Source organism: Hippocampus comes, unplaced genomic scaffold (genome assembly GCF_001891065.2).
Source record: "Hippocampus comes isolate QL1 unplaced genomic scaffold, H_comes_QL1_v1.1 scaffold104, whole genome shotgun sequence".
NCBI lineage: Eukaryota > Metazoa > Chordata > Actinopteri > Syngnathiformes > Syngnathidae > Hippocampus > Hippocampus comes.
Genome location: NW_017806072.1, coordinates 3,127,476 through 3,154,181, shown reverse-complemented (window position 1 = coordinate 3,154,181; position 26,706 = coordinate 3,127,476). Strand labels below are relative to the sequence as shown.

The window sequence follows — 26,706 nt, the reverse complement described above, 5'->3', positions numbered from 1 at the left end:
AATCACAGGGCACACAAAGCGAAACCACCGTTGACACCAAAATTCACAAATACGAACAATTATGGAATCTTTAAATTAACACATTATGCATATTTTTGGACCTGTTTATCACTAGTCCACCTCGTCTTTACACATCAAATTTTGAGAAGACGCGACTCTTCAAGCCCCACCTGTGTCGAAATCTTTTACAAAGAAACAACGTTACACGTTTTGTGTATTAACAATCCAAATTATGTGAAATACGGTCGATGATTCAAAAAGAGGTATCACAGGCATTGTATGCCAGCTTTCAACAAAAACACTTTCACGCTCAAATGTTACTTTTTAAACAATTTCTTCTTTTTTTTAAATGACTAACTTTTGATGGAAGGAAATAAATAATGGGGAGAAATAAGGGGGGAAATGCCACATGTATCTAACACCACAGACATCTGTGCATATTTTGCTTTTACAAGTTATTTCTTGATCGACTTTAACCAAAATCATGTATCCTTCAAGGTCCTTTTCTATTTCAATGTCATGATCACTTCTTTCAGTGTTGGTAAAAACAAGAGGAGAAAAGTGAAAATAACGGTGTGCCAGTGTGCTTTACATGAAGTAATATCAAAAGCATTGTCCTATTGCCAGGCGACTGGAGTCTTTCTTGTCCATTACAATAATTTCAAGTGATTCAGTTCATTTTTTTCCTCTTGGCATTCATCCTTTTCATCTCCTCTTGCTCCTTTCGCTCCTCCTCCAAATCTTCTTGCACAGCCAATTTTAGACTAAGACAGGCAAGACAAAAAAAATGACAGTCAGTAAAGGCAGCTCAAACGATGAAAAATGCCTGAAACTGCAAAATCAAGGTAATCCATTTAGTTACCTCTTTGCTTCTTCTTTCTGCATATCTCGCCAGCTGCTCTCCATGAATTTGAGAGCATAATCACTTTCCTCTTTGTATCTGTGTGGGATAGTTTAAAAAGAAAAAAAAAACGAATAAACATAAGCATACAATCATTCACATGATAGAATAATACAGAAGGAGATTAGCAACCCATACTTGGTTCGGTCATAGCCAAAGATTTCCTTGATGTGTTTGGAAACCTCTGCCTGCTCATCATCTCCATCATCGATAAAGTCATCCATTTCGGAATCATACTCGTCTTCCTCTTCATATTTTCTCTTGTATGCTATAGTGATGGGTGGTAGGGTTGTACCTAGATAATAGATGAAGAAAAAGGAATCAAGTACAGATGTTATACCAAAGTAGTGTTTACTGATCGAACTTGAAATGTATTGCCGGCGAGAACATACTGCATCTCACCGGGCATCCAATTAATTGTACAAATTCTCTATACTTGCAGTTGGACTATCGATTATTTGTAGTTTTTTAAATTTTTTAATAGCTTTCATAACTCAAAGTGCGACCTTGATTACACATATACAATGATTAATCAAATAATTGACAGCTAATCAATTCTTAAATTCATCGATAATTACATTGGATTAATGGCTTAGAAACTTTAATTTAAAATTGTCCAGATCCTCAAAATTTCCGCCTCTCAACAGTAAATATTCTCGGATTTCCTCCATTTGCCCTCCATGAAAGCAGATTTGTTATCTTTGGATTGATTTAAAATAAAACATTTACAAACAATGTGCTTTTATTTTGATCAACATTTTGGCCTATTTGATGACATGTTGCAGATCAAGTTAGTAACCGAATCATAATCAATTTACATTTGTAAATTTTCTGCACTGCCAGAAAAAAAAAAGTTGAAAACAAATTTAAAAAACCCTAATATTTACCACTTACCAATGCAAAATGAATGATAACTACAGTCAGGTCTTGTTTATATTTTACCTGGTGGTCTGTTCAAAGGTCTGGTTGGCCCTTCTGGTCTGCGGCACATGCCAGGTCTTTGTGATATGCCTGGCCGAGGGGGAAAACCTGGTCTGGCTCCGCTGACATTTTTGGATGAGATGGTCTCAGACACCACAGTGCACTTGGGTCTCCCAGGTCCTGATCCAAAGCTGCCTGAGGGTTGCGGTCCTCCGCCAGGAGCTCGACCTGGTCTGATGGCTGGTCCTCCGCTAGAGGTTCGACCCTGTCCAAAACCCGGTGGCCGGCCCCCTCTACCAGCAAGGTGAGGCTGTAAGCCACGCCCACTAGCCTTTGGCTGCGGTGTTACCCCTGGCCTTGCCTGAGGTTGGTTCCCTTCTTTAGGACGGCCACTTGACGAAGGTCTGACCGTGGAATGACCACTTGATTTTACTGCAGGACTGCTTGCACACCTCAGTGGTGCTCCCGTTCCGAAAACTGGACGCTCCTGCTTTGCTGAGCTACCCTGACTAGGTCTGTTTTTTTGTGGGTTGCTATTTGAAGGCTTAAGTTCTCTGACAGATGTAGCATGAGGCTTGGACTGAGGCATGCCTGAAGGTCTTCCTTGAACAGATAAGGTGCTGTCTTTTTTTAATCGAAGGTCACTGGAAATGCTAGATGCATGACAAGATGAAGGCTTAGGGACCCCCTTTTTGGCTGGAACCTGAGAAGTGGCTTTCGAAGTAATTGGGATCTTGGGTCTTTCTCTTTCTCTCTCACCACTGGTGACCTTTGAAGGTGTTGCTACAGACTTTTTCACTGTCCCATTGGACTGATTTGGCCTTTCTGATAAACTCCTTGACGGGTTATAATTCTTTGTCTCTTTTTCAGACACATTTTTTCTCACGGTATTAGAACTAGACTGAGGCTTGTGTTCTCTCTCTATCTTCACATTTTTGTTGCGGCTCTTTGCTCTGCGTTCCATCTCGAGCTCCTTTAACTCTTCGGCTGTGCGGAGCTTTTCTTCCTTCACCACTTTTGCTTTTAGCTCGACCGGCTCATACTGCTTCTTCTCAGCCAATTTGAGCAAGTCTGCAAAGTTCATGCTTGATGCGGCAGGCTTGGGAGCACCGCTTGGTTTTTTAGGGGAAGCTCTGGAGCCACTACTGCTTCCACCAAAACAGTCTTTGCCGGGTCTTAGAGGTTCTGGATCTTGATCGGGCTCAGAATCTGTCTGCTCATACTCATAATTGTCTTCATCATCCTCTGGGTTAACTGAGTAATTTCTAAATTTTTCTTCACTCTCTTTTTTTTCCCTCTCAATTTCCTGCTTTGACCTCCTCTTCTTTGGAACATCCACCACTGGGATGCCGTTGTAACCTCTGAAATTGTCCTTCGTTCTGGAAGCCATGGCTCTTGCTTTACGATCAGACTTCAGCTCAACCCTTTTTGCCAGAAGCTCCTCCTTCTGTTTCTTCAATTCATTTTCTGAAAACATACATAAATATAATCATTAAAACAATTCACAGTGTATGCAAAACAACTTGCATTTCTTACCTTTGATTCTGGCCTCATTTTGTCGCTTCTTCAGGAGTGCCTGCACAGCAGCAGGATTTACCCCTTTTGATTTCGGGTCTCTTTTAGGGGGACCAGCTTGTAAACTATACCTTTTCTGTTGAGAAAAAGAGGATAACAAAAAATAATTAGAAAGAATCTTCTCCGGTCAACATCTGACACGGAAACAGGCTAATGGCTGAAGTCAAGTGAAAGTCAGCATTGTGAATATTTTATTCTTATCCCATAAGTTCAGTCCAAACCTAAATTAAGTTACAAGGTTTTTTTGTACAGCTAAGAAATCCTCCAGAATAGTCGCTGAATCAACAACTCTACTACTCAAAACTTGCATACAATATTAAGAGCCTTTTTATTATCCCCAAAACAACAGAAAGAAAGCTCATCGGCCCAAAAGGGATGTCTAACTCTTGTTCATCACACACTCTGAGTTAAGGTTGGTCCAGTTACAACTTTAAAATTTGAAACGTTACATGATGGCCCCTGCTTTCAGTTATTATGAAGTTGAACGCTAACCTGCAAATTGATGGATGACATCAGGAGCGGGAGTAGTGACAGACACATATTCAAGTACAATGGGACTTAACAGTACAAACGCTCCACGTGACGTACAGTTTGAAATACGACCAAAATCTTTGGTGGAAAATATGCCCTACAGTTGTTGTAAAACAGGTTATGTCGAAAAATAAGATGCACATGGAGGATTAGTAATGCTGTTTAATTTTCTTTATTGTTTTTAGCTTGAGAATAGACTGTCTAGGGTCTGTTTATGCGTGCATGACAATAAATTGCGTGAATATTACTTCGTCGAGTAAGGACATGAGTGACATCATGGGGCGGTGTATTACGTATGTACATCTGTACTTAACGCAGTTAATGAACTTAATGTTCTTGATTCAGTTTCACTTGTATTAGTTATAACCTGCTGAGACAACGGTGGCAATTGAATACATGATATTTTAATCGGCGTATTCACAGTAACCATATACGTGCTCAGACAAGTGAACGTTCACAAGTTTGCTAATGCTCCATTCGGAGACTCATTGACAGCCAAGATGAGGTGGCATTTGTGTGCCCACGCGATCGGACACGAAAGCCTACTTTTCTCGAAATTCAACACAAGATCTTTGCTCATTTCACTTACCTGTACACTGCCGACGCCCTGATTTTGAGTGGCGATTGACAGCACGTTGTCAAAGTCCATCATTTTAGCAGCATATAGTATCAGCTGTCTTTTTCGATGGGCAAAACTCCAGCACTGGGGAGATTGATGTTTGCGTTCCCAACAGCTCACACAGCTGTCACACTGGATTTGGCGTGATAGACGTAAACGCTACGTATGTCTTATTAGAAATTTATTTAGTCAACTTTGTGGCAAACAGTGATGTGCAAAACTACTTTGCGTCCCGAGCCTAGGCTAGCAATGAGAAGCAAAGTTAGCCAAGCCTACGTCAGGGGTAACCAAGAAGCTTTGGATGTGAGCACGCCGATACATAAGACTATTGGAAGCACTTCAGTCAAATTCAGTAATTCTGAAATAAAACATAAATAACTCAAAACACATTAGGCGACTTGTGTTTGGTCGACGATTGCGACGGGAAATATCAAAGAACTCGAAGGCAAGTCAGCGGAAATGACATGTTCAAGGAGACCTACTTCCGTGTTTGAAATCGCCATGAATTCGAAAAATAACGGGATGTCATTTCAATTACATTAATTTTTTATTTTCAAAATTCAGTGTTACAAGGGCAGTGTTAAAAAACGAACGAGATCTTAGAATTAATAGTTGAACAGTTAAGCAAGTTAAAAAGCACTTCCGCCTATAGCCTTGACATGTCTCTACCACTCGAGGGCGCTATAACATTAAGCATACGCCATTCTCGGTACCTGGAATTCCCCAGTCCTGGTTCTCTTCTGCCTACTCCTCTTCTTCCCCCTTTTGCCTCACATATTCTATTCATTTTAGGTACCATGTAAAAGCAATGAATCCCAAAATTCTTCGCAAAATATATCCTGCAAGGTCGGCCATCTCTAGACTTTTGGACGTTCTTGTATATTTTGTGGGTATGTAATTTAAACTATAAATATTGACTTCCGCATGTCGCAAATCATTTTCTTTCATTTAGACTGTTATTCAATGCCAAACAAAAACGAATAAATAAAAAACTGGCTTCAAAACAAACTTTTCTTGTTATAATTTTTATTCAACTCAATTTATAAATCCATAGCATTGGTTTGAAATAGAAAGAAGAAATCTATAGATAATTATATGAAGATAGCTACTGAGCTTCTTAACATTATTTATTTATTTATTTCATTTGGGAAGATAAGCGATTTATTTAATGTAGTGATACAATAAGATGAATGTGTTTATTAGTTACTGTGACTGTGTGAGTGTGTGTTTACCCCGGTAAAGAAAATAGATTGATGCACCTATCTGAATTTATTTTCCTATACCCTTGCAAAGGGTTGAATTACTTAATGACAAAGTGCTTTTAAATCCATAACTCCAGTATCTGATTCTCTCATCCTCACAATGGTCAAAGTTCCCTAGAAACAAAGTTGAGTTTCGATGTCTCCCTCTAGTGGCACTATTATGCTATTCCCCATTCAAACGTCATACCGTACAGCTGAACGTATTAAGTGTATTTTATTTAATACTATATTGATACGTGTACAACTTGACGAGTTTCATATTTTTGAATAGTCTCTCATCTGAAACTATTTGACTAGCAGATTCTAATAAAACATAAGTATATGCAACACATTATGCTAACTGTGTCATTCATGACATGTTCCATTTTAACGTACATTTTTATGTATATCAGCAAATGCATGGAATACTGCGCTGTGTTAAAGTATTGGTGTGTTATAAGAGCCTCGACATATCATATTGTGTTGATTAGAATACTGAGATTTGCCGTTTTTATAATTATTTTTTTACTGACACATATTAAATAGAGTAGCACGTTGATATCGGGGTAATATTTACGAGACAATAATGACGAAATCAATAGATACTGCAGACGAATGCAGCCATCAAGCTCAAGTACTCCGTCGATTGTAAATAAAAGGCCATCTGCTCCCAGATGTAAACATGAGATTGGTCCTTCCCATCTAGGCGTCACTTACATTTATCCCGCCTACTAAGAGTACAGCGTCCCCTGCTATTGGTCAACAGAGACAAGCCGCTCACCTCCTAGGATGTCTGCCTGCCCCTGGGAGAGAGGACAAAAACAATCGGCATCTCTCTCGCTGAAGAACATAAACAAGAGGACATAACCAAAATCTCCCGACATAACATCCCCACTAACGTCCTCGACATGGTTTCCCCGGTCACTGTGGTGAGTCCTACGTTCAAACTAGCGTTGACACAACGATCGGTGTCGATGGTGATTGCTAGTTTGATTAGCACAATCGTCCCGTAACAGATCGCCGCATGCTTATCAACGCTTGTATGTGTTGTCATTGTCGAGTCACCGGTAAAACATACGTATTTTTGCGCCATCACCCTCCATGCCATATCATACATGGATCCGTCCGAGGCCACAACGTGATCTCTTTCGGGGACAATGTAATTAACAGTTTATGGTACAGTTTATCGTTACAATATTATTCTTCCAGCACATCAACCAGGTTGTGTATCTCGTCGTTTCCCTTTTGTATACGATGACATACAACGGTGTTGTTTTAAACGATATTTGCGTCAACGCTATTTGGCAAGTTCCAACAGCAAGTGTAAAATCGAGCCATTTCTACAAATATCCAAAGGCCGCCACCAACTAAAGGGAAAAAGTCCCGTGACGACCTTTTGTGTGTGTCTGTGTTTGTGAGTGTGTTTTCTTTCTTGCGCTTCCAATGACGTTTGTGCCATACGTAACTATGTTTTTGTGTCTAATAATGCAGCAGCTGTACGGACTAGTGAGCATTGTTTTGTTTTCTATAGCGTAGCCGTAGCGTACTAATGCCTTAACATGTTGCCCCAAGTGAGGGAAGATGATCATTTTACCCAATTCAATTCAACTTGTCCCCAACATCGCCAAATGAGCAGCGATATGAAAGGCTACAGTTCCTTTGCAGGGGCCATTATAGGATGGATGGTGTGTCGTAACTTGGCCCCTTGCAAGTAAACCGTCATGTGAAGCCTGTGATTACTGTGAGGGCAGCCTGTGTGAAGGAATGCGTGCCAGGCAGACTTGTTCCCATAGCGACGGTGATGCTGCCCAGGCAGTGTGAATTTGTTAAATTAATTTAGACCCAGCCATAGCCCCAGGATTTCAATGAGATGGAAAATAGAGTTATGCGCTGTCTGAAATAGAGGCACCGGCTCAAGTTCACCTAAGGACAACGCTTTATGTCAAGACAGCACAAGAGTAAAAGTACTGGCAATCACTTACCACAATATTCTGTATTTACAAAGCACCATTCTTTAAAAAACGTAAACTAGGTATACAAGCGGTTGTTGGCCATGCATTTGGTACCTTGGCCTTCAGTGGGAACTTAACTTAATCCACCTCTTAATACCGCCAGTATCAGGTTGCAGTTATAGAAACCATCAAAACTATATGAAGCATAATGTAACACACCGCCTCGGAGCAGTTCAGTTTCTGGAAGCAATACAGCCAAGATAAATAGTACAAAATAGGGAGTAAATGAATGCAGTTTCATGAAACAATCACTAGAATTTAGGTTGTAAATGTACCTGTAGGTAAGTGTTTCTGATAGTGTTTGCAGCAGAGACAGACCCCCACTAACACCAAGTTAAAAATACTGCTGAGTTCAAAGTTTTGTGTCACCTCACAAGTTAGCCATATTGTGATGGCTTATGATCCACAGGTGTCAAACTCTGAGCCTCGAGGGCCACTATCCTGCAGGTTTTAGAAACCCCCCCCCACCCCTCCGCAGTTCACCCGATTCAACCGATCAGATCGTTATCAGACACCTACAGAGCTTGAGAGGACAAAAACAATCGGCATCTCTCTCGCTGAAGAACATAAACAAGAGGACATAACCAAAATCTCCCGACATAACATCCCCACTAACGTCCTCGACATGGTTTCCCCGGTCACTGTGGTGAGTCCTACGTTCAAACTAGCGTTGACACAACGATCGGTGTCGATGGTGATTGCTAGTTTGATTAGCACAATCGTCCCGTAACAGATCGCCGCATGCTTATCAACGCTTGTATGTGTTGTCATTGTCGAGTCACCGGTAAAACATACGTATTTTTGCGCCATCACCCTCCATGCCATATCATACATGGATCCGTCCGAGGCCACAACGTGATCTCTTTCGGGGACAATGTAATTAACAGTTTATGGTACAGTTTATCGTTACAATATTATTCTTCCAGCACATCAACCAGGTTGTGTATCTCGTCGTTTCCCTTTTGTATACGATGACATACAACGGTGTTGTTTTAAACGATATTTGCGTCAACGCTATTTGGCAAGTTCCAACAGCAAGTGTAAAATCGAGCCATTTCTACAAATATCCAAAGGCCGCCACCAACTAAAGGGAAAAAGTCCCGTGACGACCTTTTGTGTGTGTCTGTGTTTGTGAGTGTGTTTTCTTTCTTGCGCTTCCAATGACGTTTGTGCCATACGTAACTATGTTTTTGTGTCTAATAATGCAGCAGCTGTACGGACTAGTGAGCATTGTTTTGTTTTCTATAGCGTAGCCGTAGCGTACTAATGCCTTAACATGTTGCCCCAAGTGAGGGAAGATGATCATTTTACCCAATTCAATTCAACTTGTCCCCAACATCGCCAAATGAGCAGCGATATGAAAGGCTACAGTTCCTTTGCAGGGGCCATTATAGGATGGATGGTGTGTCGTAACTTGGCCCCTTGCAAGTAAACCGTCATGTGAAGCCTGTGATTACTGTGAGGGCAGCCTGTGTGAAGGAATGCGTGCCAGGCAGACTTGTTCCCATAGCGACGGTGATGCTGCCCAGGCAGTGTGAATTTGTTAAATTAATTTAGACCCAGCCATAGCCCCAGGATTTCAATGAGATGGAAAATAGAGTTATGCGCTGTCTGAAATAGAGGCACCGGCTCAAGTTCACCTAAGGACAACGCTTTATGTCAAGACAGCACAAGAGTAAAAGTACTGGCAATCACTTACCACAATATTCTGTATTTACAAAGCACCATTCTTTAAAAAACGTAAACTAGGTATACAAGCGGTTGTTGGCCATGCATTTGGTACCTTGGCCTTCAGTGGGAACTTAACTTAATCCACCTCTTAATACCGCCAGTATCAGGTTGCAGTTATAGAAACCATCAAAACTATATGAAGCATAATGTAACACACCGCCTCGGAGCAGTTCAGTTTCTGGAAGCAATACAGCCAAGATAAATAGTACAAAATAGGGAGTAAATGAATGCAGTTTCATGAAACAATCACTAGAATTTAGGTTGTAAATGTACCTGTAGGTAAGTGTTTCTGATAGTGTTTGCAGCAGAGACAGACCCCCACTAACACCAAGTTAAAAATACTGCTGAGTTCAAAGTTTTGTGTCACCTCACAAGTTAGCCATATTGTGATGGCTTATGATCCACAGGTGTCAAACTCTGAGCCTCGAGGGCCACTATCCTGCAGGTTTTAGAAACCCCCCCCCACCCCTCCGCAGTTCACCCGATTCAACCGATCAGATCGTTATCAGACACCTACAGAGCTTGCCGATGACCTGATCATTTAAACCAGGTGTGTTGGATTTAAAACATGCAGAATAGTGGCCCTCGAGGACTTTGACACCATCCCACATGGTCCTACATAACTCAGCATTGAATGATAGCTTGACTTACCCAAGCCTACTTCACAATCATGCATGTTCTTCTCAGTCTTGCTTGCTTCCAAAGCTGCATTTCAAATTGTCAGCAACTTTGAATTAACATATCACATCAGGAAGTAACGTGATGTTACATGGGAATTACTTTATGATATGACTCATGTGCCATTTGTCTGCCAAGGCCATGCATAAGTTACACATTTCTATTTATACAGGCATTTACAGGTGGTTTCTGTTTCTCTGTATCATGTTTCTGACACTTGAGCAACATGAGTCAGACTGAATAATGAATGTCTTACTTAAGGGATGTCATTCAGTGCGTTACCTGGGTTTTATTGTTGAAATTAGCTGGCAACCATGCCTCGTATATGATGAATCCGATCGAGTGTGACACCTTTTCAGGACACTGTATTCACGTTTTGTGTCTACTGTACCACAATTTGTCTTGCTATGCTCTAATGTTATTGGATTCACAGAAAATGCATTGTGTGTATGTAACGCTGTACTATTTGCTTTTATTATTTTGTGTTCTTTGTGGCTCAAGGATGTTCTCATTTATTCCCCATGCGTTTGCCTTTTTTTGTTTCGTTAATTTTTTGTTTACTGTTCATCCCATGACAAGCCTTTGTTTAGTAAAGAGGAAAATAGTGACAACATATAAAAATTATTATTATTTGATTATTAGCAGCTATGACTTTTACTTTTCTCCGAATTGATGTCATTATTTTGTGCTGCATACACTGAATTCTTGACGCCTATTCCCGCGGACAAAGTTGAAGCGTCACTCAGACTGAGAGGAGTCAGCTGCATTTCTCAACGACATTTGAATATGATGCTGAGCTCTAACTTAACTGTGGAGTGGCATCATAGATGATAATAAACTGAAGCAATAATAAACCAGACTGAAGGCGCTTAGCCCATGTATGCAATTAATGACCCAGTAACGACTTGGTTTGAAGCATTGTCTCTATTTTGTGAGCTGCTGTTGGTCTTCTCCATGTTTCTATTACAAGGCATGGAGCCTTTTTATGCTTGATGCAGTGCTGCCTTAATTCGGTTTTGTGGGTTTTACCCGACACAAACAATAGAAAGGAAGAAAAACTTATAACACAGCATAAATTAGACCAAAGTTACTCAATTCCCTTTCTACAGCATTGGGCCAAATCTTACAGTATTTCACTTGTCACCAACACTCTTGAATATGAATTAATGTATTCACCATATATGATACTTTTGTGGTCAGTTGTCATCCATTTCCCACCTCTTCTTAATGTCACACAAGCAGGCCTCATACTGTGACTCATGGGGATATGTAGTTAATAAGAAAGACTGTCTGATTTGCAAGTTGAATTACAACTTAAAAGCAGAGAAAGATTGCATGAGTTCAGATAGTGTTCTTCCTCGTTAAAAGTCGGTGTCAAGTATACAGCGGTGTTCAAACGTTGACACAACCTGGCCGAATTTGTAAGATGTGTGCCATTCTTTAGAGAAAACATGAGTGATCGGGCCAAAAACATTTTATTGTTTCACAGGATTCAATTCAACCCACATGATAAAGTATTCCAGAATAGCACAGTCATTAAACAAAACATAACAATAAAGAAATTGAGCTTGTCAATTTTCATTCAGATTTGCTAAAATGATTGCCAATATTCCAAATTGCCCAATTCTGCCAGTGTATTTGAACTTAAGAGGACAACTGTACCCACCTCATTTGATTGGTAGCTGTATATTTTGAAATTGTGCCACATGTAGAAATCAGTGGGGAAAGTTGTTTTTTGACGACGTTAAACAATTCAGTCGGTGACGTCTTGAGCTCCCAAAATGTACACGCAGATGTAAGGGAAGTGTGCTTTGTTGATGGAATAAAGCACTGGTGTTGTGGAGGAGGAAGGACAGGTCGAAACCGATCTGACTGGCAGAGGAAGGACGCAAGAACTGCTGATGTGGACACACAATAGCACACAAGTGCGAAGGACATTGGCGTATGTCGCTTGCTCCCAAGACTATAAATAACCTCTTGATGGGCATTTTTACCGTTATCTCTGAGAAGTTAACCATTACTGCTTTGTGCAGTTAATTAGCTCAGGTATAGGTAGTGCTAGAACGGGGGTACTCAAAAGGTGACCCCTGAGCCACATCCGGCCCGCCGGACACCAATTTGTGGTCCCTGAACTGTTACAGCCCTTTCCAAGATCAGATGAAATGGCACATTCTCCGGAGCACTGATATGGCCTTAAGGCACCCTTTATTTTGCGCAGCAAGTCAACCAAGCCATTTATTGTGTATGTGAGGTTGGCTGTGCATGACCGTAGCGCCTGCTTCAAAGCATGTGCTCCCAGAGTGGAAAATATTTTCCTTCTCAGGGTATTTTGGCTGGGGCAGCACGTGTATATGCCAACGATACACAGACAACCTGTAGAAATGACCCAAAAGCTTTTCATTGTTGGGGAAAATCTCTAAAATGGAGGCGCCTTAAGCATTTATTACTTTTGTTCACCTTTGTGTATTTGTTATCCAAGCATTCCACTTCATGTGGCTTGTGTGTGGGCATTGACATCATGGTGATGAGAAGCAGTGGTGGCGACTCAGTCGGTAGACTGGGTACAAGATTTGAAGTTTTATTCGGCTGTGTGCGTCAATGACAAAGGGAGTAGCAACACACAAGCACACTTTTAGGGCCTTGTTAGCATTAACCGTTCCTTGTCTTTGCACCAGAATGCATGATTTGAGTCTTTCATGATGTTACTATGAACAAGTTACCATCTGTAGATCACTATGTCAGCTACTTTCGCGACGGACGTCTTTCAAACTACGAGCATTTTACTTGTTAATAAGGAACAGTTTTCATTCATGAACATTTGAATCGTGCCAAAAAAATGTAAGTATAGTACACTACGCTTAGCATCACATGGCTGATGTCTGTTGTTAGTCTCTCCTGCCAGAAAGTACAAGACGTGTCCTCGTGGGAAGGACGAATTAGGATTGGCATACATCTCAAATAATATACTAAAATATCATAAACTCAGCACAAAAAGCTAAAATTATAGCAATATAATACTACTTTCCAGAATATTTTGGGGTGCAAACCCATCGTTGATTGTTGGTGAGAGAGGCGATACATACAGGTGCTCCTCAAGAAATTATGAAAAAGTTGACTAAGTTCAGTAATACTACTCCAAAAGTGAAACTTGTGCAATGCTTACATTCATTCCACAGAGGCTGATATATTTCAAGTGTAAATTCATTTTAATTTAGATGATTATATCTGAAAACCAATAATAGAAAATCTGATTCATACTTAAGACTATACAAAGAGGAGTTTGAGAAATGTTGGCCAACGGAAAAGTATAAACATGAAGAGTATGTACATGTACAGCACTCAATACTTCATTGGGGCTCCTTTTGCCTGAATTACTGCAGCAATGCGACATGGCATGGTGTCGATCAGTGTGTGGCACTGCTCAGGTGTTATGAGAGCCCAGGTTGCTCTTCTGCATTGCTGGGTCTGGCGTATTGCATCTTCCTCTTCACAACACCCCATTTTCTACAGGGTTAAGGTCAGGCGAGTTTGCTGGTCAGTCAAGACTAGGAATACCGTGGTCTTTCCTTACACCAGGTCCTGATAGCTTTGGCACTGTGTGCAGGCACCAAGTCCTGTTGGAAAATCAAATCTGCATCTCCGTGAAAGTGATCAGAAGCAGGAAGCATGAAGTGCTCTAAAATTTCCTGGTAGCCGGCTGGCTGCGTTGACCTTGGACTTCAGGAAAACAACAAAGGACCAACACTAGCAGATGACATGGTGCCACCAATTCATGACTGACTGTGGAAGTTTGACCCTGGACGTCAAGCAACGTGGATTGTATGACTCCACTCGCTTACATCCAGACTCTGGGACCCTGGTTTCCAAAGGAAATGCAAAATTTGCTTTCTTCAGAGAACATGACTTTGGACCACACAACAACATCTGAAATGCATGTCTCGCATACAAGATTCACAATATTCTAATTTCCTGAGAGAGTGAATTCGTTTTTTAAAAATTCGTTTTCAAATATAATCACCTAAATTGAAATGAATTAACACTTGAGATGTACCAGTCTATATGGAATGGATGTGTGCATTACACAAGTTTCACTTTTTGAAAGTATTATAAACTTTTTTATGATTATTATTGCACATATTTCCAAGTTTTAAGTGTAAAGCAAATCAGAAAATATTGTGCATTCCATATCCTATTTCTAGGTCTTAATCTAATCCTGGTGTGTGCATGTTTGGGTGGACTTCATCCACTGCACACGCACGCTCGCGCGCGCGCACACTCACACCCACCCACACACACACACACACACACACACACACACACACACACAACACCACCACCACCTTTTTTGCACACTCACACACGCACACACACACACACACACACACACACACACACACACACACACACACACACACACACACACACACACACACACACACACACACAAGCTCAAACACTTGTCGTATTTCCTTTTTTCTTGTGGTTCTTTGCGTTTCTATTTAAAACGAAAAATGTTCTTAATCGCCTAATGATATATTTTGCACACATGAAATGTTTTTCCAATAACAGTTAGGCAGAAGGTCACAAACACAATGTAATGTTTCTGTGATTTGTAGGGCGGTTGACCACACGGTTTGTTCAATGTGTCTTTTCCGTGCTCCCTGTGAGTTTTTTTCATTTCATATTTGTGTGTTTAACTCTCACCAAAATACAAAGTTAGAAGGTTCTGACCCCTACTCGTAAATTGGGGCGCTCGTAAGTGACGATACCACTGTCTTCCAAATAATGATTTTGCCGGTTTCTGGGTCAGTGACAACTGTGGCAGGAGATGAATTTTGAGTGTGAGACTTCCCACTCATGGTTGGTGGTGTTTTGTCAGTCTAAGTGTTTAACCCCACAATGTCGCATCGGTAATTTACACTCAGGACCGCAAGTCTGGAAAAAAAAAAGCAGTGAAAAAGGCGACATAAATGGGCACCGTGAAAGGGGCTTTTATTCCTAAACTCTGATCCACATCACTTGACCATTTGCTAAATCCAATTGCTCCTACTTCAGAGTAGCCCTTCCTCATGCATGCTCCTGCTTCCTCTCTTCTGCCCCACTTATTCTTTTGTGAGCGGTGCAAAGTGTCGCTTTTGCTTTGTCACACAATGCTCCCACTGCATGGTTTGGGAGAGGGACTTGAAGTTGCTGGTCTTGCAATATCTCCTTGTTTTTCCCCTGCTCTATGGCCCCCTTTCCTCCTTTCTTCCCACTCATCTCATCTTTCTCAACTTTCACACTGAAATCAACAACCTTCATCGACACGGACCACCCATCGCTTTCTGCCTTTGGACGAAACCGCGGGTGGATGTGGGTTCTCGAGGTGCTAGGAAACAGTGCTTTGATTTCTTTTTTCCGGTGTGTAACACAATGTACTTGAGCCTCATGCATTTTAACAGAAACAAGCAGGACTGTTTGCATAGTCAGGGGTATTCAAGGGCACGAGCCTCAAGTATAGGAGAAGTAGTGGGAAGACGAGAGGAAAGAAAAACAAGATGTCTGGTTTGTCCAAAAAGAGGAAGAGAGAAGGTTATTGGGAGTCATACGATTCCATAGACATAGATGTTCAGATGTGCAGTCTTTTTCTTGTTTCGTTTTAATACACGATCATGTGCATATCTGTCTGGAGACCACAAGGAGGACAGGCTTTTCTTGTCCTCACACAAACCACTCTTGCACATAATGAGAAGTACTCTCTTTTGAACTACCGGTTGTCTAGACATTGTTTCCTGTATTATTTTGATGGACATTAATAAATAATAGAGACAAAGAACATCATAAAAATCAGAGACAAGAACATCACATTAAGACTCTAATGGTGAATCTACATATTTAATCTGCTTTCAGGTCAAGAGTGAAGGCCCCAAGTTGGTGCCATTCTTCAAGTCAACCTGTGTTTACTTCGTCCTCTGGCTGCCAACCTCAAGTCCATCCTGGTTTAGCGCACTTATCAAATGTCTGCCCATCTTCTGCCTCTGGGTGTTTCTGCTGGCGCATGGCTTCAGCTTCTTGGGGGCTCACTCCAGTGCCCGCAAGATCCTCGCCGGCCTTATCTTTTCTGCGCTCGGTGACGCTTTCCTCATCTGGCAGGAGCAAGGCTACTTCGTTCATGGTGAGAAAAAATGTTGCATGCTGAGTTGCGCAGATGGCAATGAATTTGACTCCTTAACGCTGTTTTCAATGTATTGCTGTAATTTTATCTTAAAAAAGCAGGGAAATCCAACAGAAGTGGTCAGAAATTGTGTTCGTTACTTGAGTGTCATCATAGCAAGAATCGGGTTGTCGCTGGAGATGTATTCTCAGTGCCCTATTTTCATGCCCAACACAAGTTTAGTGCAAAGCGTGGTCTAACTGAGCACTTCAGTTGAGTCTTATCTCTTTTGGTATGTTTATAGACAGGCACAGGTGGAAAGGGGTGTTTTCGGCATGGTGGGGGTGAACACAACTGACTTGTTTACTGGCCAAAGGAAGCAACTCCCCTCATCCTCTTTAAGTTCAGCGCTGAGTCTTTGACATTGTGGAAGCAAAATTAGACTCACTGAAGTCAAGTCAAGTACAACTTTATTGTCAAATCTGCTGTATACAGCACAGATGAAATTTCCTCCCTCTCAACCAGACAACAAGACAACAAGAGGAGCCGCTGTGGGTGCCCGCGCCGCCATCAAAAGAACAGTTAACATACAATGACAAAATAATACAACACAACACATAAGACACAGACAGTCGTGCAATCGTAACCACTTATCCTACATACACTTTGTTGTTTGAAGCAATTATAGATGAAAGAGGAGCGAATCAAAGTGTTCTTTTCACCAGTGGATCAAAGACGTCATGCTGAAAATGTGCACACGTCTGCTACAAGCTAAGTTTGAAAGCCAACAAGAAGCTGTAGCGTCCATTAACGAAAAAGAGATTGGCTCTCATCTCCTGTCCCATGTAAATCCACTTCAATTCCAAGCCGCGACTCCCAGTTCCACATAGGCATCGGCGCTCTGCGCTGTCGCTCCTTTCTTCTCATCGTTGGCTCCTCAAGCCATGCACTCATCCAGCTGCAGACAGTCCAACAGCATCGACCTTTCCGCTGAAAAAAGCAGGGCTGTGAAAAATGCTGCCTATTTCAGGCGCAAAAACCACAAGCACCCCGGGGCTGTCCAGCAACGACAGTTAGATGGCGCCGACAGTCCTCCCAATCAAAAAATCAGTGCTGGTACACGTGTGCTGCCGAGAAGGCGCAACCACCAAGCACAGATTCTTCTTCTTTGACGAATGCCGTGGCCAAAAATGCTGAAAACAATCCACATCAGGTCCACAAGACGTAACAACAACACCATGTGACAAAACAAAAGACAAAAACAACAAAAAAGGCAAGGTTTGAGTGGAACTGCAAGCAGACCTTTATGGGTGGATCATGTAAAATGGGCCAGGGTGATCACAGATCACTGTGAAGTGGCCACTTGGAGACTCCCTTCCACCTCGATCGTTCGTGTCCTGTTGCCTAGAACTTAGACATTCTCTGAGCTGGTCAAAGGTCTAGTCTACTTTCAGTCACCAAATAGTCAGGCGCTCTGAGGCTGTGGAAAAGAAAAGGCCCCTGATCCGCCGGAACGTCAATCATGGCGCAGCACGGTCTGCCAAATTCCCAAACACGGTAAATTAGATTGCCCCGGCACAAAAATCAAGATTGACTAGTTTTCATGCCGAGCGCACATGCACTGTCGAGGGAAGTAGAGCTCTAAAAGTTATTGTGACAGCCTGGGAATACACTGTACCTGTACCTTTGTTGCCCCAGGCGGTATTTTCACCGATCAGTGTTTTTTGCTTGATTTTTCCATTTTCATTGTTGTGAAAGCAAACAAGCCTGTGCCCTTTAGCACTCTTTCATCGATGTTGGACCTAAACACTCGGGTTCTGTTGAATGGTCAACAGAGAATTGTCACTTCTGTTTGACAACAGGGCTGGAAATGGAAGAAAATAAAATGCCTTGGAACAGGATAAGATGTATAAACTATGGGTGAAATCGATTTAAAATAGTAGTAGACCCTACAGAAGGGCACACATTTGTGAGTCCTTTAATAAAATTCTCAAAAGAAAAATCCAAACCCACTAACACTCATCTGGTATCATGGCATTTCACTTGATATTTACGTAGCTGATGCAACCACCACTATTCCTAAAACGGAACCACTTACCACTTGAATGATGGGGCTTAGTGCATGTCTTTGGAGTTTAATTATAGTTTTATACTCTGGCTCAATGGACATTAGCAACATGAGGAAACAAATAGTTACTGGAAGCCAATTTAATTGTTCCTGGCTACAAATTGAGAGAGGGTAAGATTGAAGTTGGGAGTTCATACTGCAGACAGCAAAACAAAGCCACACTGCCCATGACATACTGGTCTATACAACCTGACATTTGGTCTGTAAGCTGATCTACGAACCAGGCGCATCCGTGATTATGCTGGGCAAAATTGTTATGCAATTGAACTGTGCAATCTGGGAGGAGTAAATGCAAATAGAATAATTTACCCAGGCAATGTGATTTGTCAAACCTAAGACAAATTGCTAAGTTTGATTTTGCATCTTGAAATACAGCATCTGAAAGGCATGTGCAAATTGGCAATGTTGTCCATGATGACAGTGGCTGCTTTGGCCAACGGGAGACACATCGCAAAATTAGGCAATGAGGAAAACCAATCTTTTCGTCTCGCGTAATCATTTTATTTGAAATGTCAGAAGCAACATTTGTCGCATCATATCTATCCAATAATGCAATCTTCTGAAGGATCTTGGGCCTGAAATGGAGCTAGTCACAAGAAGGAGTCATGTTATATTATTGATGAAAATACTCCTTCCAATGTCTTGGTCATTTCAGCACGCTGCAGCAATTGGTGTTAGCCTCTCCCAGAGGACAGAGCGTGCTGTCCGAAATTATAAACGCAATGTTACGTACGAGGGCGGCCACCGGGCGAGTGTTAGCGCGTCGACTTCACAGTACAGAGTACTCCTGTGTGGAGTTTGCATGTTCTCCCCGTGCTTGCGTGTGTTTTCTCCGGGTACTCCACTTTCCTCCCACATTCCAAAAACATGCATGGCAGGCTGATTGAACACTTCAAATTGTCCCTCGCTGTGAGTGTGAGTGCGGATGGTTGTTCGTCTCTGTGTGCCCTGCGATTGGCTGGCAACCAGTTCGCCTACTGCCCGAAGACAGCTGGGATAGGCTCCAGCACCCCCCGTGACCCTAGTGAGGATAAAGCGGTTCGGAAAATGAATGAATGAATGTTACGCACGATGGACAGATTTAATTCCGCATATATATTGTATATGCAGTGCACTCCAGCTATTCCTGTACTATGTTGGCTAGTTCTGTAGGTCTACATTAAGACTGATGTTTTGATTATTTCACAGGTCTGCTGATGTTTGCTATCACCCACATCCTCTACTCATCTGCCTTTGGAATGAAGCCCATCAATGTGCGCGCAGGCCTGGTGATCACAGCTGTGTCCAGTGTGAGCTACATGCTTCTCTACCCTTACCTTTCAGGCCCTTTTACCTACTTGGTGGCTGTCTACATCGCTCTGATTGGCTTCATGGGCTGGAGGGCCATTGCGGGCTTGCAGTTAGCCAATGACCTGTGGACCTGGACCAAGCTGTCAGCCTGTCTGGGCGCTGTCCTGTTCATGGTGTCCGACCTCACGATAGCCGTCAACAAGTTCTGTTTCCCCGTGCCCCACTCGCGTGCTATCATCATGGCGACCTACTACGCTGCCCAGATGCTGATCGCTCTGTCAGCCGTGGAATGCCAGGATGTGGAGGTTGCGCGGAAGAGAATATGAGGGGCCTCTCTGTCTATGTGACGGCAAGGTGGTAGCTGCTCCCCGCGTGATCATGGACACACATTTCACGACTACATCACCTGGCCTCAGCCCTCAGCTCCACTGTTGCCATGGCAACTGGACTCCCACAGTCTCGTCTGATAGTCTCACACCTCTTCCTCACTATGATGCTGTGGTAGTATTACCTTCATCCTCTCCCAACCGCAGTCCTCCCTGCCTCCTCTGATCCCTGAATGGAATGCCTCCTGCTACCTGATGACCGTGGATATGTGCACGGTATAGGTAACATACCCGATCAAGTATTAGTTCTATTTTCTTTGGTTTAAGGGGAGCATGCCATTGCGGACGTTGAAGGAATGTGTTGGGGGGGACAGGTCCTGGATTTATTTTATTCAGGTCCTATACCTCACCTGTACTTTAGCAATACATCATCTCCAGACTCAAGACACTTAAAAATCAACTTGACTTGGTCCAGAAATGCAATTCAATATTTATGACATTTTATAATTTTTCAGTAAGTTTATGTGTAACTTTGCCACATCTGTGTAACCAGGTCAACGTGATCCCCAAAAGTCGGATCAAAGGCGACTGTGATGTAGCTGTAGCTGTCTAAAAAAGGGATATCCTACTGACTTGCCCATACTGGACTCCAAACCTTATCCGATTCGTCTTTACCAGAATTGAAGGTGCTATTTTTTTTAAGGGTAATAATTATCTTAGCAAGAATATTTTGTATGTGCCCTGTAACTAGCCTAATTAACTTCAACAAATTAATCCATCAGTTTTCATCCGCTTCAAGGGGCTGCCATTTTCACATTATACCGCCCACTGCTGTCGACTGAAATTGACGTCACAACTGTCCTCAGGCTTGCATTGTGAATGTCACGTGACCAAATCCAGAAAATGGGTGAGCCTTGTAAAGTAATGCAATATTAATCAGAATAAATTGTTTTGACTAGTTGGGACACATACAACATACTCTTGTTAATTTTTGCATTCCGTTCCCCTTATAAAACTCAGCAACACACCCAGTCTTGCCGTATTAGGATTCTTAACTCAATCCCCTTTTGTGTGGCGTTCCTTTGTTGAGCAGGTTAAGCTCAGTGATCATTTTGTGTATGGTTGTCATCATCATAAGTCGTATGACCTGTCTAGGGTGGAGTCCATTTTACTTAAAAGGTATGATACAGGCAACACTGAGCTGTAAATCTTGGCGTTGTGCTTTATGAAAGGAAAGTTATTTTATTAATGGCCTGCAATTGTGTCACATTGACTAAAATGAACGTGTTTTCTTAATGCAATGTGTGTGTGTTCATCTACTGTATCTGGATTCTCAGAGGCCTTTTCTTCAACCAAAAAGGCACCCATCTTGTCATCCTAGGAGGAAATTTTCCGCTTTGATCCTACGAGTCTACGGAGCTCATTCGTATAGGTTGCACAAACAAACAAAAACAATGGCGCGACCTATTTCCCCAAAACTAAGGCCAAGGAAGATGAAATAATATTTTCCCCAAATGTATTAGAACGGCTAGTTCAATTCCTTTGTTTCTGTACACTGAAGACTTTCACGTTTCAGATCAAAAGATGAGTAAGAACCAATAGTTCAGAATCCCATCTTTAATTTCATCGTATTTACATGTAGATGGCAAACAACTCAGGAAAGAGCTTCTTCTGTTTGAAGCCCCACACTTTTCAAGTGAGTAAAATTGTGTGACTGGTGTTTCGAGTTGCTCATGTGTTGCCTTCAAGATTGATTGCTTAAACATTAGATAGTGCATGTTTTTGGCTTTTGGGCTTCGCCTATTAAAACTGCATTTGCTGTTAAGCAAACATGGGGACCAGAGAGGTTTCTACGGAAGAAAAGCAAACCATTTTGAAGCTGACAAAAGAGGGAAAAAGTAGATCAAAGCTATTGCGCAAACATTGGGCATTGCCAAGACAGCGATTTGAATAACAAAATTACCGGTGTACTGAGCAACAGACATCGAACAGGTCGGCCAAAGGAAAGCTTGTGGGAGCTGTGAAGAAACGCCCAAAGACAACAGTCAGTGACATCCCTGCCAACCTTCAAAGGGCAGGTGTACAGGTCTCACCATTCACTATTTGAAGAAGACTTCAAGAGAATACGGGCCATACATACAACAAGAACCACACCACTCATTGAGTGAAAAACATAGAACACATTTTACTGAGACTGACCCATCTTGGAATCATTGCTACAACCCCCCCGCAAAATAAATAAATCAAACCGAGGCCTCACATGATACAGTGATGTCTCTCTTGACGTTATGCATGATGACAGTGGTTTTAAACTTTTGTGGCAGCGAAGCAGCGTGTTTATGGGCGCCATTCCAAACTGTATCCCTTCAGAGGCATTCAACTTAGGAGTTTCCACTATATTTGTTGCAAATGCCTCCTCAGAACTCATACATTATGATTAATACCACTAATGATGTAATGTTTAATAAAAAGAGAATCACTGTCCGTACAAATTTACACTGGTAGTAGTAAGTAGTACCGTGCTTAGTCCGTTTGATAGAGAACTGATTTGTACTGTAGCATACAAAACAAACTGGAATAGGAAAGAATCTGACCTGGATTTGGGGTTTCTTCTTGGTCAATGACCCATGGACTTAATCACCCACACGCGGGCAAGAAATGTTTACACACACTTGTTTCCATTCCACCAGAAGGAATCTGCAGCGAGAGCATAGTGATGATTTTGCTTGTTTTTCACTTTTCTGTCATCAGCAGGAGTGGAAAACTAAGTCAAGACTATATTTGTGGCTGTTGTTTCGCTGGATAGTTCCTCAATCTGCTTTTGGCCTGTCAGCATGGTTGCCGGTAATCGCTTTGTCAGTCAGTTCCATCAGCGTGGCCATGACTTTTTAATCTGTCCACCCAGCATTGTGGCTTCGTCCCACTTGGAATTCTTGCTCGTCCATGCGTTTTTCTCCTTGTTTAGTCTTGAGCTGCAGATCGAACCATGTCGGGAATAAGAAGATTGAGTCAAGCGCTCTTACTCATCTGTGGGCAATTTATGTAAGCGGCCCTTTTGCCCTTTGTTCAAAAAAAAACGGCATGAGGATTTGTCTTCTCCCGTCCTCTTGGCTTCAATGCGTAAGACAAGATGAACAGTCGTTAGTTATTTTTGTTTCGGCAACCCACGCTCTAGTAAAGTCGTGTGCGCTGAAATTGCTCGTCCGCGGATCGAATCATAAAACTGCAAGTTATTGATTCCTACCAAACTGCCGTTTGGATTAGACTTGGACACAATTAACCAAAGCAAACCACTCCACTTCTATTCAGGCGATGACATTTTCCTGTGCTGCTAGTGTCCTGCTGCCTTTCCAAATGGGAAGGAAGTTGACGTAGACTGATGATCATGTAGCTGGAATTAAATGTGGTGGAATACTCCCTGTCCATCAGCCTGTTCGACAGTTAGGAAGGCCGTCACCTCAGGCTGTCACTGGTCCGATTGTTCTGAACTTTGTGCAAGCGGACAAAAAGAACCTGTGAGAGACGGAGGAGGCCTTTTGGGTCTGTGCACAACTGTCGTAAGGATGCAGAGCCAGTAGCTAGTGTAGTACAGAGATCGAGGTTTCAACGTGCACTTTGCCGTTTCTCTCCTGTTTTTTTCATTTTGCGACCCTCTTCCGTCTCTTGGTCACACTGACCTTCAGAACATCACTCTGTATCTTCCACACGCGCATGACAATGTAGGCTGAAATGAATCCACACTGTCAACACTCATCTTCAATGATGAAGTGCAGACCTTGTGTTTGTGTGTTATTTTGTTTTTGTTTTTCATTGTAAGACTGACAGACTTCCAACATCCCGTTGAAGGTAAAACGTGCGGTGAGGTTCAAACAAAAATGATGACGCTGGCTACATGTACTTGTTGAACACTTTGAGCTGGAGATGAAAAGGACAACGCTACTGTGTTAAGATATTTTATTTTATTTATATTTGACACAAATAATAAAAATAATGGCAATTTATGCATATCCATTGTTTAAGTAGCTATGCGAGAGGCTTGTAGAATCACTTTTTAAAGTTTGAGTAAAGTCAAAAGTGTATTTTGTCAAAATTGTTGAAGATTGGGCGACTTTAACAAGAAAAGGTTCTACTTTCTTGTGTCATTTCCAGCCAGAAGATATCAATTGACTTTCACTAAAAACTCAGCTGGCTTCACTTGATGTAAAAATGATGCAATCAAATGTTAGAACGAATCCACGGTTTGTGCTGCTATTATGATGTAACCCTTGTAGCAACGACATGAAAAGGAAAAGAATGTTTTACCGATGATTGTTGAAGCACAAGAAAGCAATGTGGAAGTGAGGATTTTTAGACCAAGGCATTTTTTGTTTTGAAAGCATTTCTCCAACCCATCAGTGTTCTCTTCTTCTGAAAGCATGCTCTTTCCCACTTTAGACGGCCATGTATAATTTAACTTTATTTAATGGAAAAACAATGTCCCTGTATTTCTACGCTATGATACTGTCTATTATCCCTTATTGTCCTTGATTTTCACTTGTGATTTGTTATTTCTTTCAAGACCGTATAGACAAAATAGTTCCTTTGCTGTAGTGAAACTGCGATGAATGTGAATATCTATTGGAGAAATAAATGCAATTGCAATGCAACTTAAAAAAAAAAAGTCTCTTTCTTAGTGTTTCATACTGCCAGCGGTAAAGTGCCAGAATCCAAAATGCCAACTCATATTTATAACTGTTTATTATGTCAACAGGCCCCCAGCAGCTTTTAGTGTAGTTATGGTGGAAGGAACTGCACACACTGATCTGTTACAGTGATTGCTACATTTTGTTGTCTGGCTGTGGTGGGGAACCCTGTGGAAGGCCCCACAGACTGCGATGAATCTCCTCTTACCCCTTTGATTTTTCCCTCGCTTTTTGCTTTTTCAATACACACAAACTGGCCTTTTTTTCTGCAAATGTCTGTCATTCATTCACTGCCAAGTTCGTCCCATCAAAGAGCTCCTTTCTTCTGCTAAAAAGAAGCGTCTGTGCACTAGCCCTTTTTCAAAAACATCAGCAGAAAACCTAAAATAGATGAAGGGAAATCAGCAGCCATTGACTTGGCTGTATAACACTGCTGCGCTTCATTAGTTTGCTATTCAAACTGCTTTAAAATATTCAATTAAAGACTCTGAGATAGCCTCTACAAGATATGAACTCACTTTTACAGTGTTCCTCAGAATTCACATTGTCCCGTGATGGGTAAACCGGCATGCGGGCTACTTACTGCATGTGCAGGTACGGAAGAACTTCCTGTGAAAAATAAGAAACGGTCACACTGAATACTAGTTGAGCCTTTTGGAATTTTCTGCAGTTTTTCTCTGTGTTCAAATGGATGACGTGCAATTGAATCACTTGAACGCGGTGCACTCAAGCAACGCAAACTAATCAGAAATGCTGCACCACTTTGGAGCAGCGGCCTTCATTTTCAATTACGTTCTGTGAGATTGGCTGTTCGGGCTTGGACCCCACTTCCATTTTATTGTCACTTAAGTGAGGAGTAAAGGAAGCGATGACATCACTTTGCAGCCCCTCGGCGCTCAATTGATTGGAACTTGGCAACCTGACACTTGCGTCTATTGACTCTGCATTTGTGTGAGCCAGCACAACGACGTCTGGAGATCAGTTTCAGCTCCCCTCGGACTTAATAGAAGCTGGTAACCAGAACACACTCGAGCACCCCTCACACACACAGTGTCACGCACCTCAGCTGTCAGGACTGGCCTGACCTAACACAAGCTGTCACACACTGCTGTCAGTGGCACAAAACATTTTGCAGTTTCCATTACTCGCGTGTCCGAGAACCATTCCATCTTTTAATTCATTAAGGCACTGGATCCACTACTCACAAAAGGTTTGTGATAGGTACAATTTGCTGTTCTCTCACAAGTAGCTGAACACAACAACTGTTTATTCATGAATCAACCCATACATGACCTAGTTCAATTGGAATAGGTATTTCAAGAGTCCTCTTCATCATGCTGTTCACATTTGGACATCATGCGACCAAGATAACACCAAACAATTGATCCACTCTACCTCTCCAATGCAAACCTTCAAACAGAACATTCCCAGAGTCAAGTGGCAACTGAACTTATCATGTAAAATGGTTGCAACATTGCTAGGATAAGACCCATTCTATCCACGAGTGATGCAGAGATGACAGTCCACACCTTTGTTATTTTTCCCCTCGACTATTGTAAATTTCTAGTTTCTGGTCGTGCCATGTCTACTTTCAAAGGCCTGTTATTGATACAAATTGCTGCAGCAAGACTTTTGACTGGGTAAAGAGTTTGGTCAAATTAACCCTATACTGGCCAACTTGCACTGGGTCACGGTCCACATGAAATCTAATTTTACTTAAAATATTACATGGCTTAGCACCTTCCCGTCTTGCTGACTAAGTACCTTTTGCATCTGGAACCTACAACAGGCTGGTTTTCAGGTGACTTGGAGAGCTACAAGAAAATTAGCAGGCCCAAGTATTCTATATTTGGGCTCCAGTGCTCTGGAATGTTCTACCCTTGGGAATTAACGCTGCTACCTCTGTAGAAATATTAAAATCTTGGATTAAGACTGATT

General features: G+C 41.9%; 2 protein-coding genes across 3 annotated transcripts; one reads left to right on the top strand and one right to left on the bottom strand.

Annotated features, from left to right (window-relative positions):
- Positions 1-171: 171 nt before the first annotated feature.
- On the bottom strand, positions 172-5,025 carry spty2d1 (SPT2 chromatin protein domain containing 1). Its single transcript, XM_019894083.1, has 6 exons — positions 4,518-5,025; positions 3,359-3,473; positions 1,844-3,289; positions 1,040-1,196; positions 863-940; positions 172-764 (listed from the first exon to the last, which is right to left on the bottom strand). The coding sequence occupies exons 1-6, from the start codon at positions 4,578-4,580 to the stop codon at positions 671-673; spliced, it is 1,953 nt and encodes a 650-aa protein (XP_019749642.1). The 5' UTR covers positions 4,581-5,025; the 3' UTR covers positions 172-670.
- A 1,485-nt stretch (positions 5,026-6,510) lies between these two features.
- Positions 6,511-24,735, top strand: tmem86a (transmembrane protein 86A). Of its 2 annotated transcripts, XM_019894172.1 has the most exons (4): positions 6,526-6,602; positions 8,332-8,446; positions 16,099-16,363; positions 19,659-24,735. In XM_019894172.1, the coding sequence occupies exons 2-4, from the start codon at positions 8,426-8,428 to the stop codon at positions 20,084-20,086; spliced, it is 714 nt and encodes a 237-aa protein (XP_019749731.1). In that variant the 5' UTR covers positions 6,526-6,602; positions 8,332-8,425; the 3' UTR covers positions 20,087-24,735. The 2 variants fall into 2 exon arrangements, with proteins under 2 accessions (XP_019749732.1, XP_019749731.1); XM_019894173.1 differs by lacking the exon at positions 8,332-8,446 and having other exon boundaries at positions 6,511-6,717.
- The last annotated feature ends 1,971 nt before the right edge of the window (positions 24,736-26,706 follow it).

Excerpts from the sequence above, each read along its gene's own strand:
- tmem86a (XM_019894173.1), top strand. The coding sequence starts at position 6,697 with ATGGTTTCCCCGGTCACTGTG. Across the intron at positions 6,718-16,098 it reads TGGTTTCCCCGGTCACTGTG|GTCAAGAGTGAAGGCCCCAA; the intron begins GTGAGTCCTACG and ends ATCTGCTTTCAG. Across the intron at positions 16,364-19,658 it reads GCAAGGCTACTTCGTTCATG|GTCTGCTGATGTTTGCTATC; the intron begins GTGAGAAAAAAT and ends ATTATTTCACAG.
- spty2d1 (XM_019894083.1), bottom strand. The coding sequence starts at position 4,580 with ATGATGGACTTTGACAACGTGCTGTCAATCGCCACTCAAAATCAGGGC. Across the intron at positions 3,474-4,517 it reads AGGGCGTCGGCAGTGTACAG|AAAAGGTATAGTTTACAAGC; the intron begins GTAAGTGAAATG and ends TTTTCTCAACAG. Across the intron at positions 1,197-1,843 it reads ACCTTTGAACAGACCACCAG|GTACAACCCTACCACCCATC; the intron begins GTAAAATATAAA and ends TCTATTATCTAG.